General features: G+C 40.1%; 1 protein-coding gene and 1 long non-coding RNA gene across 3 annotated transcripts in view; one reads left to right on the top strand and one right to left on the bottom strand.

Annotated features, from left to right (window-relative positions):
* The window catches only part of LOC116103185, a 102,463-nt gene that overhangs the window by 79,047 nt on the left and 6,835 nt on the right, over positions 1-16,581 (top strand). The window lies entirely within an intron of this gene.
* Positions 10,786-11,814, bottom strand: LOC116103178 (olfactory receptor 13A1-like). Its single transcript, XM_031388732.1, has one exon. It carries the CDS (start codon positions 11,795-11,797, stop codon positions 10,859-10,861), a length of 939 nt encoding a protein of 312 aa, XP_031244592.1. The 5' UTR covers positions 11,798-11,814; the 3' UTR covers positions 10,786-10,858.

The raw sequence follows: 16,581 nt of genomic DNA, 5'->3' as shown, positions 1-16,581 counted from the left end.
TCAGCTGAGGGCAAGAAGCGTGCCTTCTCCACCTGCTCTGCCCACCTGGTTGTGGTCACCCTTTATTACTCTACTGCTCTATATACTTATGTCCGGCCAGCCCTAGGAACTGCTGGGCTCCTGGACAAGGTCATTGCTGTTCCATACACTACTGTGACCCCGTCTCTGAACCCCCTTATCTATACCCTGAGAAACAAGGAATTCAAAACATCCTTTAAAAAACTTTTATTTTCCCATTGATGACTTTGAACTTGAAGAAGAACTCCAAGAACTCTTGGAGAAGAAGATCTGGCAAGGAGCTAAAAAGATCACTCAAACCTTTTCTGTATCATCTGACTTGGGAGGGCACAGGCTAAGTTATAGCCTGGGATGGCTGTCCAAAGTTTGTATACAGAAAATTATGCTGTCTACAAGATAATACCGATTTCTACCACTCTAATGTTTTAGTAAGCTTTAGTCATTTCTACTTCATACCAAGAAGTGTGTGCTTATAAGTTCAATGCTCTTAAATGTTAAGCTATTTCTATGACTGAATCAACTGTAGTTAAATATTGAGTGTAGTCCTTTTAATGACCTATTTAAAATTTCTTGATCCTCTGTGGCAATGGCCACAAGTGAATGCTTAAAGAGATAAGGAAACATGACCCCCCTGCTTTGACCCCCGCCACACACACATCTAGTCTGGATATTTGCTGGCCTGATTTGACTGTTTTCATCTTTCTTATTCTTACCTCACAGTTTACACTGGTACTTGGATCACTTAATATTTGAAGGAAGGAAACTCTAATAAACAAACTGAGTTAAGGCTGGGTGTGGGAGCCTAGGATCCCTATGGAAACGTCTCTGATCTCAAGATACAAAGATGTCAGATTGGAGTCAGACACTGGCATGGTGGCCTCTTCTCATACCTGATGCCATTGCAAAGATTTGCTAAGTCATAACTAATTTGTACCTTAGCATTTCCCCTTCTGGATGAGTTTTGTGTGACATGACCATTCTTCATGGGTTATTATTATTCAACACTGCATGTTGTATGTATTGTTCACCTGACACAAGCTCTGTTTTACTTCAAGAGGAGCTCAGAAATAAAGTTTCTCAGATGGGCTCATGTTGGTGTGAGCACTCTGAGCATTTAACCCACTGTGGTGTTTGTCTATGTGTTATAGAGTGTGGCAACTAATACAGAAGAAATGGCAACAAACACAAAACAACAACAACATACATGATTAAGAGATGAGGTAACAGGATAGGGGAAAATAACAGGAAAAACAAGACTGTGTCAATGAACCATGGGTGTGATGATTAATATATTCACAGTTATTTTGATTAGACTAATCTCCAAAAATATTGATGGAACACCCTCTATGAATATCTGTAAATGTTTTCTGAAGAGGACTCACTGTACCACATCTCCAGAGTGGTTAATACCTTGACATGTACTATGGACAGGCAAGAATGGGACAAGGTGGAAAGGAGAAACTAGCTTAAATTCCTCCATTCCCTGTCTGCTCAATGACTGCAGAGTCAAGGCAAAAATAAGGAAATAAATTAAAGACTTCCTGGGAATCAATGAAAATGAATTCACAATATACCAAAATTATGGGACAGAACCAAAGCAATGCTAAGAGGAGCATACATAGCACTACATGGCTAAATAAAAAGCTGGAGAATTCTCCTACTAGGAAATTAACAACAGAACAGAAAGCTCTAGAATAATGCACGACAAGGTGCATCCTTTCCCATTGAGGCCCGATAAGGCAGCCTAGTTAGGGGAATAGTATTCAAAGGCAGGTAACAGATTTAGGGACGGCCCTTGCTCCAGTTGTTGGGACACACCCAAATGAAGACTGAACTGCACATTTGCTACATATGTGTAGGAGGAGAGGGTGTTGAGGGTAGGAGACAGCCCATGTATGCTCTTTGGTTGGTGGTTCAATCTCTGGGAGCAACCAAGGGTCCAGGTCAGTTGACTCTGTTGGTCTTTCTGTGGGGTTTCTATCCCATCAGGGTCCATCAATTCTTCCCCCAATTCTTCCATAAGACTCCTGGAGCTCTGTCCATTGTTTGGCTATGGGTCTCTGCATCTCTTTCTGTGAGCTGATGGCTGTAGCCTCTTAGAGGACAGTTATACTAAGCTCTTGTCTGTAAGCATAACAGAGTATCATTATAAGTGTTAGGGATTTGTTCTTGCCCATGGGATGGCTCTCAAGTTGAGCCAGTCATTTATTGGCCATTCCCTCTGTACCTGCTCCACCTTTAACCCTGCAATTCTTGTAGGCAGGAGAAATTTTGGGTCAAAGATTTTATGGGGTTGATGTCATTATCCCTCCACTGGGGGTTCTGCCTGGCTACAGGATGTAGCCACTTCAGGTTCCATATCCCCCACTGCTAGGAGTCTTAGCTGGAGTCACTCCCATAGATTCCTGGGAACCTTGCCCATCCCAGGTCTCTGGCATATCCTAGAGATGCACCCCCCCATCCCTGCCAGCTGCAAATTTCCATTCACTCTCCTGGCCTTCTCTCCTATTCCCTCCCCACACCTGATTCTGATTCCTATTTTCCCATTCCCATGCCACCCAGTTCCCTCTCTCCATCTGTCTCCAATGATTTATTTCCCCTTCTGAGTGAGATTTAAGTGAGATTTTGCTTGGGCCATCCTTTGTACTTAGCCTGCTTAGGTCTGTGGATTTTAATTTGGGTATCTTATACTTTATGAGTAATAACTACTTATAAATGAGTACGTACCATGCATGTTCTTTTGGTTCTGGGTTACCTCATTCGGGATATTTTCTAATTTCATCCATTTACCTGCAAATTGATTTTAATAGCTGAGTAGTATTCTATTGTGTAAATGAACCATATTTTCTGTATTCATTCTTTGGTTGAGGGGCACTTAGGTTGTTCTGTTTCTGGCTATAATGAATAAAGCTGCTATGAACATGCTGGAGTCCGTGTCCTTGTGGTATGGTGGAATATTTTTTGGGTGTATGCCCAGGAGTGGTAAAGCTGGGTTCTGAAGTAGAACTATTCCCATTTTTCTGAAAAACTGCCAGATTGATTTCCAGAGTGGTTGTACCATCTTGCAATCCCAGCAACAATGGAGGAGTGTTCCTCTTTCTTCACATCCTTGCCAGCATGTGCTGTCATCTGAGTTTTTGATCTTAGCCATTCTTATTGGTGTAAGGTGGAATCTCAGGGTCGTTTTGATTTGCATTTCCCTGATGACTAAACATATTGAACACACAGGTGTTCAAGATTCCTCCGTTGATAACTCTCTGCTTAGCTCTGTACTCCAATTTATGATTGTGTTATTTGGTTTGTTGGTGTCTAACTCCTTGGATCCCTTATATATTTTGCATATTAGCCATCCTTTAGATGTAGGGTTGGTGAAGATTGCCTTACAGAAGTTTTTCAGTTTCATGTGGTCCCATTTATTAATTGTTGAACTTAGTGCCTGAGCCATTGGTGTTCTTTTCAGGAAGTTGTCTCCTGATTTCTTTCCCAGTCTGTCAACTTTATACAGGAAGTTTACTGATTTTTGCATGTTAATTTTTTGAATTAACTTTTCTGAAAGTGTTTATCAGCTGTAGGGATTTGCTCATGCAGTTTTTATTATTATTATTATTATTATTATTATTATTATTATTATTATTATTATCATTATTTTACAGGCCAGTTGTTGTCCCCCTCCTACTCTGCCCTCCCACAGTTCCTCATCCATGTCTCCAAGAAGATGCCTTCCCCATGCCAGGCCTCTCCACTTCCTGGGGTCTCGTGTAGTTTTAAGAGTATTTTTTGGCAAACAATTATATCACCTGCAAATAAGGATACTTTGACTTATCCCTTTCCTATTTGCATCCTCTTGATCTCCTGTCGTTGTCTTATTGCCCTAGTTAAGACTTCAAGTACTACAGAATGGCTATGGAGAGACTACTCCATGAAAAAGAAACATCCTTGTACTGTTCCTGATCTAGTGGAAACACTTTTGAGTTTCTCTCCATTTAGTGTGATGTTGTATGTGGACTTGCTGAAAATCACGTTTATATTTTGAATTTTGTCCCTTTTATCCTTTGTCTCATTAGGACTCTTATTATAAAAAGGGTTTGGATTTTGTCAAAGACATTTTTTGCCTCTAAGTAGTAATTTCTGTCTTTCAGTTTGTTTCTGTGGTAGATTACATTTATTGATTTACATATGTTGTATCACATTTGTATCTCTGGGATAAAGCCTACTTTATCAAGCTGGATGACCTTTCTGATGTGCTCTTGGTGCAATTTTTTTATTGAGAATTTACACCTATGTTCATCGGGGAAATTAGTGTATAATTCACCTTTTTTAGGTTTTTTTTTTTTTTTTTGGTGTGTGTTGTTTAGTTATCATGTGGTCTTGTAAAAAGAATTAAGCAATACTCCTTCCATTTCTAATTTGTGGAATAATTTGAGGATTATTGGTGTTGATTCTTTTTAACATGCTGGTAGTACTCTGTAAATTGCTTATCTTGACTTAGCTTTGGTAGGTGGCATAAATCAAGAAATTTATTCTTTTTTTTTTTTTTTAAGATTTTCCAGTTTGTTGGGGTTTACATTTTTAAAAGTACATTCTTATGATTATCTGGGTTTCCTTGCTTGTTCCTTTCTGGTGTCTAATTTTACTAAGTTTGAACTTCTGTCTCCACCTTTTAGATAGATTGTTGAAGGGCTTTATCAATCAAGAATCAAGTCTTTGTTTCATTGATTCTTTGCATTCTTTTGTTTCTTTTATGTTGCTTTCAGCCTCAAGTTTGATTTTGATTATTTCTTGTCATGTTTTCCTTTTGAGTGTTATTTTTCTTTTAGTTATAGGGCTTTCACTCTCTGTGTGCCTTTAAGTTGCTAATAGGAGATCTCCCCAGTTTTGGTGTAGAGGATTAGTGCTATATCCTTGCCTTCGATGCTTCCTTCATTGTGTCCCATAGGTTTGGGCATGTTGAGTTCTCACTTTCATTTAATTCTTAACATTTTTAAATGTCTATCTTAATTTTTCATCAGTATTGAGTTATCAATTTTCCTTGAATTTGTGCCCTTTATATTTTTCTGACATTGTTGATATTCAGCTTTAATCCATGATGATCAGATAGGATGCTGGGTCTCTTTCAGTGTTCTTTTACCTGTTGAAATGTGCTTTGTATCTGAATATGTGACCAATTTTGGAGAAAGTTCCATGAGCTTCTGGGAAGAAGGTATATTGATTCCTGTTTGGGTAAAATGTTTTATAAATATCCGCTAGGTCGGTTTGTTTCAAAATATCATTTAGCTCCAGCATTTCTGTTTAATTTTAGTGTGAATGACCTATTTACTAGAAAGTTGGATGTTTAATTTACTCAGTATCACTGTTTGAGGGTCAATATGTGATTGTAGGTATAGTACTATTTCTTGTACTAACATGGGTACCTTGTCCTTGGTACACAGATGTTTAGAATTGCAATACCTTCTTGGTGGATCTTTTTCTGTCAATGGGCAATATTGTCCTTCAACACGTCTTCTAATTAGCTTTGGTTTGAACCTACTTTGTTGGATATTAAAATGGCTAGCCCAGCTTGCTTTTTGGTTACATTTGCTTGGAATAAGTCTTTTTATCCTCTTAATCTGAAGTGGTATCTACTTTGATATTAAAGTGTGTTTCTTTATGCAGAAGAAGGATGTATCCTGTTTTCAATATTACCTGTTAGCCTGTGTCTTTTTATTAGGTAACTGAGACTATTGCTTGATGGTGAGAGTTATTAATGAGCAGTGGTTTCAATTCTGCTTATCTTGCTGGTATGGGTTTCCCCAGCTGTTTTGATTTGTTAGTGTGAGATCATTTATTCCTCGTGTTTTCTCAGGTGTGTTTAATATTTTCATGTTGAAGTTTTTCATCTAGTGCCCATTCTCAAAGTGGAATTGTAGATAGATACTGCTTAAATTTAGAGTCATTGCTATACCATGTTGGATGTTATAGATAATATTAACATGTCATAAAGGCATACCCCACTGTTATGGAATCTAATACAGCAGGAAAAAAGGGCCACCCACTCAATTCAGATTATAAATCAGCCAAGTTTATTAAAAGTGCTAGTAGGGTCACAGTCTCTAACCCAAACCAGAGACATGCAGCCTGAGGCAGGTGAAGGAAAGGCTTTTAAAGCTGAAAGCCACAAGAAGTCACTGAATATCTGCACAGGCAAGTGACAGAAGCCAAAGAGCTGTTTAGTTCTACCAATATTAAGCAGTCAAGGAGTCCTTAAAATAGTACTTGAACATCTGCATAAGCAGTTATAGAAGGCAAAATTTATCAGTAAATCATGATAACAAGCAGATGGTTAAAACTGTAGATTTCTGAGTAGAATTCAAGGAGTCAGAGATACTGGGACTTATCTTCCAGGAACTCAAGTCAGAAACAAATGGCTATTAGGTGCCAGGATGGATGCATAGCACAAAATGGAGTTTCTTTAGCCATCATATCACCATGATAAGAATTCCCAAATGGTGTATTTGTGAGATGCGTGCATGTATATGTATTTGGGATTATTTGTATACTTAGTGTTTGGGTGATTATCAGGTGTTCTATAGGTTACAGTCATGAGACTAAGAAGAAATGACACAAAACATGACTTAACAATGAAATAAATAGTGTCAAAGAAACCAGTTGAAAAGACCCAGATAAATGACTCACAGATACTCTTTATTGTCACCATAACTGAATTAAAAATCACCTAAGAGATCAGAGAGACATGCATGTAAGAGGGTTTCTAGAAAGGATACACTGAAGCAGGTGATCTACTCTATGAGGGCAGCACCACCCCAAGGACCGGGGACTAGAAAGCAGCTACCCAAGGACTGACTAAAGGCAAAGTAGAAAGTCGTTGTGCACAGATGTCTTCCTCTTCTATGTGTTCTGGGCTGCTATGGTGGGAGGAAGCTTTTCCACCATATACCCCTACTGTCATGAGGCCTTGCCTCAGTATAGGCCAAAACAAAAGGTCACATGGCTATGATCTGAAGCTTCTGAAACCACGAGACAGAGAAAATGTCTTGAAAATATACGTTGGTCCTAAGGATGAAAAACTAATTAAACAACATACCTTATTTGATTAACAAGTCCTGGTGTGCTACAACATTTTAAGAAGAATAAGAAAGTAAGTCGACGAAGAATGGGTTTAGTCTGAATGATACAGACTCTTTTTGGCAGCACTTGTTAGAGATTCTGCCTTTTCACTGTGTGGTTCTCTTTCTACCAATATCTTATCAGAGGCTGCAGATACAATTCCCTTTCCTCTTTTTATTGGCTTGGGTTTGTTGTAGTTTTTGTACTTTGTTTCAGAGAGAGAGAGAGGGGGGGTCACAAAGAGACAGAGACACAGATTGGGTGGGTAGGTAAGTAGATAGAAAGGCCCTGAGAGGAGATGTGTGGAAGGAGAAAGAATATGATATGTGAATATAATGTACCCTAGCATTTTTTTCTATTTTCTCTTTTCTGATGATTTTTATTTGTAACGTGAGCTAGGACGTCCACTTTGCCCTTGACAAGTCGACATTTGCCAGGAGCCATCTAGGAGTGAGGCTGTGTGTTTCTGCTTCACCACTGGAGTGTCAGGACACACCTTGGGAGGTGAAGCCCAGCCTAAGATAGGGGCCCCAGCCTATGTTTCTCTGGGTGAGAAACAGCAGGGGCTAGAGCACAGACAGAGGCTGTGGTTCTTGAACTCCTGGGCATCGAGATGCTACTATGAACCTTGAAGAGTTGAGAAGAGGGGCAGGCCTGAGATGGGCCCAGTTAGGGGGGTACAGAATCTGGCTTAGCTCAGGGTGAGTGCCAGGGTGCAGTTCTGTAGGAGACTTAGGCAAAGCTTTATATGTTACAAGCTCCTTCCCCAAAATCCAGTAGTCCTTAATGAAAAAGACAATCCCTGCTTGCCAAACTGTTTATTCATGGCAGGAAGAGGATGCACACAATTTACTTAAGGTTGACCAGAATTAAATACCTTTTGTAGGAAGGAATGTCTGGGAAGGGAAGCTTATTGGATAAACCCTCAGGGACCATCTAGATACCTTATTAGCATGGATAACTCTGGGTTTCTATGCTACATGACTAGATATCATGGTCCTCTTAGTGGAGTGTCGTGGTCACGTGCTCCAGGACAGGAACCTGATTGGGAGTAGATTCAAATGCCTACTGTTCTCAATTATGAGAATTGCTGGGGCTCCTTAATTTGCTCGACCTTACCAGCTTTTCTATCTGGTGACACAGTTCCACTTGGCCCATATAGGAGAAGCTAAAAACTAGCAGGTGATCTTCCTGAAATGGTTCTACCAGGGACTCAAAAGTTATGACAGATTTGCTTCTTGAGGCAAGGCTGGGAAAATTACATTTGAGGAAAGATTCTTGCTATTAATATGCCTTTCCTGTTGTTATTAAATTTATATAACAACCACTAGGTATTAGCCCACCCTTTTGAGCAGATTTCTGCAGAACAACAAAGATGTACTGTCTTGTAGTGATGCTATATAAACAAATAGGTGACTTCTTAATTCTTAATGATGATCCCATAAGAATTCCTAAAATTATATTAGTAATTATTAAGGTCTTTTATAATAGGACTGCTATGAAGTCCTTTTGATGTCAAATCTGCAATGAGAACTTTGCCAGTCTTCAAGGATCATGAGTTATTTGCTTCTGAGATAGAAAGCAGGCATTTACAACTTAGAGCACATTCCAAGAGGTTGTAAAACAATAAAGGTCATAAGAAGGGAACTAACGATTTACTATAGGTACAAGGACAGAAGATAAAAAATTGACTGTTTATCTCTACAAAACTTCAATAATAACTTAGTCACAAAAATTATGGTTTTTAACTTTCAATGAACTTTCAATGTTGAGCTTGTGACAGATTATAAATGTTTAGCCAGATACTTACTCTTAATGGATATGCATGTAAGCATTCTTTGCTATAAACTTCTTATTCAATTTATGATTTAAATTTATGCATAAACTTGTGGGGAACTTTTTTACCATGTCATCATGTATTCTGAAAGATGTACAATTGCTGAGGAAAAAGAGAGAGGAGAGAACTTTTTTGGAGATCCTCTCTTACAGGAGATTTTTGGAAACTTTTTAGACATAGAACTTAGAGATAGTGTTCCTTTTTCTTCCTGGGACTTCAACTAGCAGGCTTGGAGTTAGAGCCAAGCAGTTCCTGTGGCGCTAGGGCAAAGGCTGCTTTACTTAATCTCCCCCACACCCCACTGCCATTAAGCTACAGTTGTTATTCACCTAAGCAGGTAGTTTTTAACCCTCAGAATGAGCAAGAAATTTCTAATGACTTTGTAGAATTTATCAGCAAGCATTCAGTATGGTTAGAGAGTTAGAATGGCTGGAGAACATCAGTCTTTAAAGTGATTCCCGAGTCCTACTCCGTGTCCCACTTCAACCAATTCCAGGCCAGGCAGGCTCCCAGTGAACATTCATTTAGTTTTTCCAAAGCTATTTCTTGGAAATAACTAACCTTTCCCAATTCGATTATCATTTTTTTTTAAGCAAGTTGAACTCACATATGTGAGTTCATCTTTGAAACGTAAACTCTATCTCTGCTCCATGTCGGCTTTGACTTCCACATTTTAGTAGGAAGTTATAAATGGAGACCCTGAGCCTCTCAACTTTAGACTTCTCGAGATTCTGTGTCCATTCCACCCCATCAATTTCTTTATAAAGTATGTATTCATTAACGTAGTCCTAGAATAAAGTCCTGTGTTGTTTACATGGTGGCACTGGTTAAAAACACTTTGTTTTACATGAATCACCATTGTCACCCACTGAAAAATCATCTAATCCGGGTATGTAGAATTTCCAGTTAGATAAACTTTGCTTTTTAAATGTTTTGTACTGGTCAGAAAAAAATCCTTGTAGGTGTTTGTATATTTTACATCTGAAGAATTTTGTTGTTTTGGGGGTTGCAGTAAGTGAAATTGTCCAGTTCTTGAATCAGAAAATGGTATTCTAAAACAGCAATAGATACAACACCCTCCATGTGGCTGCTCCCAGGAAAGCATGTTTAGGATCAGCCCAGGCTAGGAGAACAACATATACATCTCCACTTAATGGGAAAAAGAGGAGAAAGAATATGATTAAAATAGGTTGTATGAAAGAAGTTTCAGCCCCAGCATTTTTGTCTATACATATGGTACTTCTCATTAATAGTGTGATTTCCACTTTACCCTTTGTGTGCAGACATTTATCTAGTTTTCCCAAAGCTTTTTGTTGGAAAGAATTAATCTTTTCCATGAGTTCGATTGTTGTCATTTTCATAAGTATGCTGTGTGACATATGTGACTTCATTCTTGAAACTTAAACTTTGAATTCCATGGCTCAGTAGGAAGCTGTAAAATGGAGAAGCCAAGCCACTCAACTTTGTCCTTTCTGAGACACTGTGGCCATGCTGGCCCCTCAAGCTTCCTCCTGAAGTTTACATTCTAAGTCCTAGTTCTAAAACAAGGCCCTGTGATGGTTACAGGGAGGCACAGGATAAAAGAGATTTATTCTGTGACAATCACCATTGTTACTCACTGAAAACTTTCAATCCAGGAACATGGAATCTCTATTTAGATAAACTTTAATTATTTTTGAAATGGTTTGTATTTATCAGGAAATAAGGCTTGAGTGTTTGTTTACATTGCTTCTAAGAATTCTATTGTTTTGGAAGTTACAGTAAGTGTAATTGTCCAGTATGTGCATCAGAGAAAGTTTTTCTGAAGCAGCGATAGGTACACTTTGCTTCATGAAGCTGCTCTCAGGAAAGCATGTTTAGGAACGACCCAGTCCAGGAGAATATTCTACACATCTCCACTTAATGTGAGAAAGAGGGTAAGAGTCTGCCCAGGGCAATCTTGACATCCTTGTTCCTCAGTGTATAGATGAGAGGGTTAAGGGTTGGGCTGAGGACTGAGTACAGCAATGAAGAAACTTTGCTTCTTTCTGGGCTGTAGCTGGAAGCAGGACTGACATAGGCACAGAACACAGATGAGTAGTACACAGAGACTACAATGAGGTGGGACGAGCAGGTAGAAAAGGCCTTCCTCCTGCCCTCAACAGAACGCATGCGCAGGATGCTGGCAATGATGTAGCCATAGGATAACAGGGTTAGCATGAAGTTGATGCCTCCATAAAAGGCATCTGCCACAAGAGTCATAATGCTGTTTATGTATGTGGGGCTACAGGAGAGCAGGAGGAGTGGGGGGATCTCACAGAAGAAGTGGGTGATGACCTTGGGGCCACAGAATGACAGCCGTGTCATCAGACCAGTGTTGATAGATGCATTCAGAGCACAGATGAACCATACACCTATGGCCAGGGCCCCACATAGCTGTGGGCTCATCCTAGAGCTGTAGTGCAGGGGACAGCAGATGGCTACATAGCGGTCATAGGCCATGACCGTGAGCAGCAGCAGCTCAGAGGATGCTGACCACACAAGGAAGAAGAGCTGGGCCATACATCCCTTGAAGGAGATAGTGTTTTCCTCAGACAGTAGGCCAACCAAGGCCTTGGGAATCACAGAAGAGGTACACACAATGTCCATGGTGGCCAGGTTGCACAGGAAAAAGTACATGGGACTGTGGAGCCCAGTGCTGGAGGTAACCAAAGCAATGATCACAATGTTGCCCATTAGAGCCACTGTGTAGAGGGACAGGAAGCAGGCTGTCAGGAAAAGTCTTAGACCAGGGTGCTCTGAGAACCCTTCCAGCACAAACTCTGTCACTACTGTCTGGTTGGGACTCAACATCATCATGGAAAGTATTTGGTCCACTGGTGTATCCGCCAGCTTCTGAGAAAATATCACAGTTCACCACTTCAAAGTCTGGCTCCCAAATGCAATCATCTCAAACTTCTCTGTTGCCAGAAAGAGAAGAAGTGAATGTATTTCCTTCATAGAATCCCATTTTTTCTTATTTTCTGTATTACATATCTGAAAACACATATATTTTATTTAATTTTGGTTATCCACCTAGCAAGTTTCATCCTGAACCTTGAATCAAGAGGGACATCTGCTCCTCCTCATCTTCTTGAACTTGTGGAGTGAGTGCAGCATCTCTCCCTCAGGACTTGCCTGTGCTTTCCTTCTTTATTACTTGAAAATACCATGCTCTGTTGACAATGCTGGAATCAGAACTGTATCACTCCCCAACCACAGCAGGTATTTTCCATTTGATGGCAAATTTTGAGTGGAGCACACACTCTTGTGCCTTCCTTCCCACCTGGCCTACTTCCTTTTCAGTCACTTTTTCCTCTCATATTTGGAGCAGGGACTCTTCCAATCATTTCAACCTGGTAATTGATATCTCCATGACCAAGCAGGCATGTATTTTCTGCATTTTACTTACTATAATCCTGTGAATTCTCCTGTGGTTGAACCTGTCCTGACTCTAATGCATTTCCAATCTATCAACCCAGAGATCATTTCTCAAAACTTCAGCATATATAGAGGATGTACCTCTGTGCCTTTCTTTCTCAACAACCCCAATACTGTCTAAGTCAACAACACACTCACAACTGAAATCATTGCCATTGTCTACAGATGCTCCTGTGTGCTTTCAATGACCATGAATAGAAACTTAGCATTATCTACCCAGTGTTTCAAGCTGCTTGTTTTATAGAGCACAGTTCCATCTCTCTGACTTATTGGCCTACTTTCATCTTATGTGCATGAAAGAACCTCAGTAGCTTCCTGTACTATGAGCCAAGAATGGTGCTCTTCGTCCTCTCACATCTCTCATCCAATGAAAGAGCAATAAAGAGTTAGGAGTCATGTTAACCCTATGTCCATTTAATAGAAAAGCAGTGGTTAGTTTTCCTCAATGACCTAACAATCTAACTAGCTATATGTTCCTGGCCTTGTTAAGAACGTTAAGTGTGGGTCCCATACCCTGAAGTAAGCTCATCTGGTCCTCAAACCCTGAAACTATAGCTTTCTGAAAATCATAATTCATGTTCTCAGTGTCTTCAGCTGTTTCATAATTTTTGGCTTTTGTTATTTCCCACATTTCCAGTTTTCTCCCCTATCACCTAAGGAATACAGACTACTAAGGCATCTTATGATAAAAGGCCCTCTTCCCCCAGCCCAAATTTACTATGTCTCTCCACAGTCTTTCAGCAAATCATACTCTTGCTTGATATAAAAGACACATCTGACTGACTCTCCTTCAGTGCCCAAGATAGAAGGATACTATCCTTTATGACCAAGCACATTCAGGACTCATTAGTGATGTATATTCCACTTACTGAATTGAGTAGATCTTACCACTTGTACTCTTTGCCCTATACCCATCTTCTAACACTTTATTTTTATAAGTCATATTTTATTTTTTATATCTTCTCTATAGTATGGCTCATAGCTTACTTTTTTTCTCATCTGGGTAGGAAATGTTGAATTTTAAACATTATAGCTGTTTCCACTTTAAAGTAGAAATACTCAAAGGTTGTATTCACTCTCTGCAACCATGTGGACAGTGTTATATCTGATTATGTTTCCAACCCACTCTCAAATTTATTGCACAAGAGAATGACAACGCATAGTTTGGTATTGCAATTGGTTATCCTGTATCAGAATCATCAAAGGAATTTCTCAAATTATCTTGGTAGTTTCTGGATCTGGATACTTAACTCAGTTGCACCTTAAATTGTGAAATAATCTTCTGATAGTACTAATAATATATTGATGATATTAAATGCCAGTCCCCAGAGTTCACTTCCCTCAGAGTATAGAGTATTGATATAGACCCGAGGCTTACCTACAGGAGAAGATTTAAAAATTATTGAAACCTTAAAAAAATTTGCTGTCTGATAGAATTCTCCTTTACCTATACCACATCAACAAACATCTAATTACATGGGCAATAACAAATTGATTTCAAAATGACATGCATGAGAAAATGACAGATTAATATAAAGAATAGGGTAATTTGAGGACCCAGATATATGTCCACCCACCTAAAGACACATAGTCTATTACAAAGAAGTAAACACACACACACACACACACACACACACACACACACCATATTACAGAAAAGACAGCATCTTCAACAAATGATGCTGATCAAACTTAACAGTTACATATAGAATAATGAAACAATATCCTTATTTCTCACCTTGTACAAAATTAAACTCCAAGTGGATCAAGGGGCTCAGTATATGACACAAACATTTAAATGACAGAGAAGGAAATATGGAATATCCTGAACTCACTATTACAGGAAAGAACTTTCTAAGTAGGAGGATGGTAACTTGTTGGGCAGTGTGGGGCAATGGTCTGCTCAGGTAACTTAAGCTCAGTCGAGTATTTGGCTTTGAGCTCTGGACCCCATGTGGGCAATTTCTGCTTGCAGAAGGCAGAGGAGCTTGGCCATAACTCCTGAGTCTTTGGTTCCTGTGTCAGTCACAATCCCTCACAGCTGCCCCTGCAGGAGATGTGTGCTCTATCAAGCAGACAATGCCTAAAGCTCCCAGCATTCTAGCTGGACCCTACCCCCATCTGAAAACAAGCCAGGCATGCCATGCCCCATACAATATAAAGGGTAATTTGCCCCCTCCTCTCTCCCTTGCTCTCTTACTCTTCCCCTCTCTTTCGCTCTTTGTCTCCTCTCTGCTCTCCCTCTCTTGCTCTCTCACTCTCCTGCTCTTCATCCCTCCTCCTCTTGCTCTCTTTCTTTCCTGCTTTTTGATCTCTTCTCTTGCCTTCTTGCTCTCTTGCTTTCTTCCTTTCATCTCCTCTCTCTCTCTCTCTCTCTCTCTCTCTCTCTCTCTCTCTCTCTCTCTCCTTCCTTTCCTTTCCTTCTTTCTACTTGACCAGCCTATTTTCTCCTTCCTACAATAAAACATCTCATTTATACATTGTCTCATTTTTAACTAAGGCGCCATGTAGCCACAGGTCAACACCAGGGAGAGGGAGAGCCTCAGCAGTGGCCCCTGCCTGTGGTACAACAGTAACAGGCATTAAGATCATTAGTTGACAAACAGGCAAAATGAAACAATAACATTTCTGTACAGCAAAGAGCACCATCATTTGAGAAAAGCAGCTTACAGAATTGCAAAAATAATTACCAAGTATACAAATAATAGAAGGTTAATATCTAGAATATAGAAATAATTTAAAAATCAAACTTGAGAAGGAAAATGCCATCTATCTCACCCTGCTTAGAATAATATCAGCTACAACAACCTGCTTGACAAGATATGGCCATTGATGCAGTGGCAGTGATGCTATGGGACAACCAGCCACTTTTTGACTAAATATAAGTCTCACTTCATTATCTGGAACCCATACCCAGAACTCTTCACAAGGTCAAGAATATGTGGCTAGATAGATCATAGCTCATGACAAAAACCTATTAATCTTTTTCCTGCTAAATAAACATGGCAGTAATATGACTCCTAATTATTTATTGTTATACCCATAGATCAGTGCAACATTCAAATCTCATTAGAGAAGCTTCTTGTTGTCCTTACAGTTACAACCCAGAGGAAGCTCCACTCCCAGGCACTCTAACATGTCCAGGATCAGAGGTGAGGAGGACACAACATCTGTCCCAATAAATACCAGGAGTAACTGGGACCAGCGGGACTAGGCACACAGTAACTCCACCAGCCCAGTAGCTCAGGTTCCTTCTGGTCCCACAACACCCAGAGGAAGCTCCACTCCCAGTCATTCTAACACACCCAGAATCAGAGGTGAGGAGGACATAACATCTGTCCCAACACCGGGAGTAACTGGGACCAGTGGTACCTAGGCACACAGGAACTCTGCCAGCCCAGTGGCTTGAGTTGCTTCTGATCTGTCTGGGCTAGCTGGTGCCCTGAACAGACATTGGGCATTGGGCGCACACTCTGCAGTCATTCCCAAAATACCCAGGGGAAGACCACTCCCAGGTGCTCTAACAAGGCCAGGGTAACAGGATTCCAGAATCACAGGATCACAGAGACAGTGTGACTCTGAGGAGTTCTGACACAATCAGGATCACAGGAAGGACAGGCTCCAGTCAGATTTAGCAAGGGCAGGTAACAGTAGAAATAACCAGATGATACTGGGCAAGAGTAAGAATATAAGCAACACAAACCAAGGTTACTTGGCATCATCAGAACCCAATACTCTAACCATTGCTAGTCCTGGACACACCATCACACTGGAAAAGCAAGATTCAGATATAAAATCACTTCTCATGGTGATGATATAGGATTTTTTTTTAAGTATAGAATAGAGTTTATTTAGGGCAATGGGAGGAGAGTTAAGATGGTAGCAGAGGCAGAGAAAGGCAAAAAGGAGAGAGTAGAGAAGTAGGGGATGGCCATGACCATGTGGAGAAAGGGGGAGCAAAGAGGTAAGAGGCAAGGTGAAGAAGCAGGAGTGATGATACAGGATTTTAAGAAAGACATAAATAGCACCCTCAAAGAAAACAGGTAAACAGCTAGAAGCCCTTCAAGTGGAAACACAAAAGTCCCTTAAAAAACTACAGGAAAACACAATCAAACAGGTGAAGGAAATGAGCAAAACCATCTAGAATCTAAAACTGGAAATAG

The sequence above is a fragment of the Mastomys coucha genome, unplaced genomic scaffold (genome assembly GCF_008632895.1).
Source record: "Mastomys coucha isolate ucsf_1 unplaced genomic scaffold, UCSF_Mcou_1 pScaffold21, whole genome shotgun sequence".
Lineage (NCBI taxonomy): Eukaryota > Metazoa > Chordata > Mammalia > Rodentia > Muridae > Mastomys > Mastomys coucha.
Note: the sequence above shows the minus strand (reverse complement) of the source record. Positions and strands in the feature narration are given on the sequence as shown.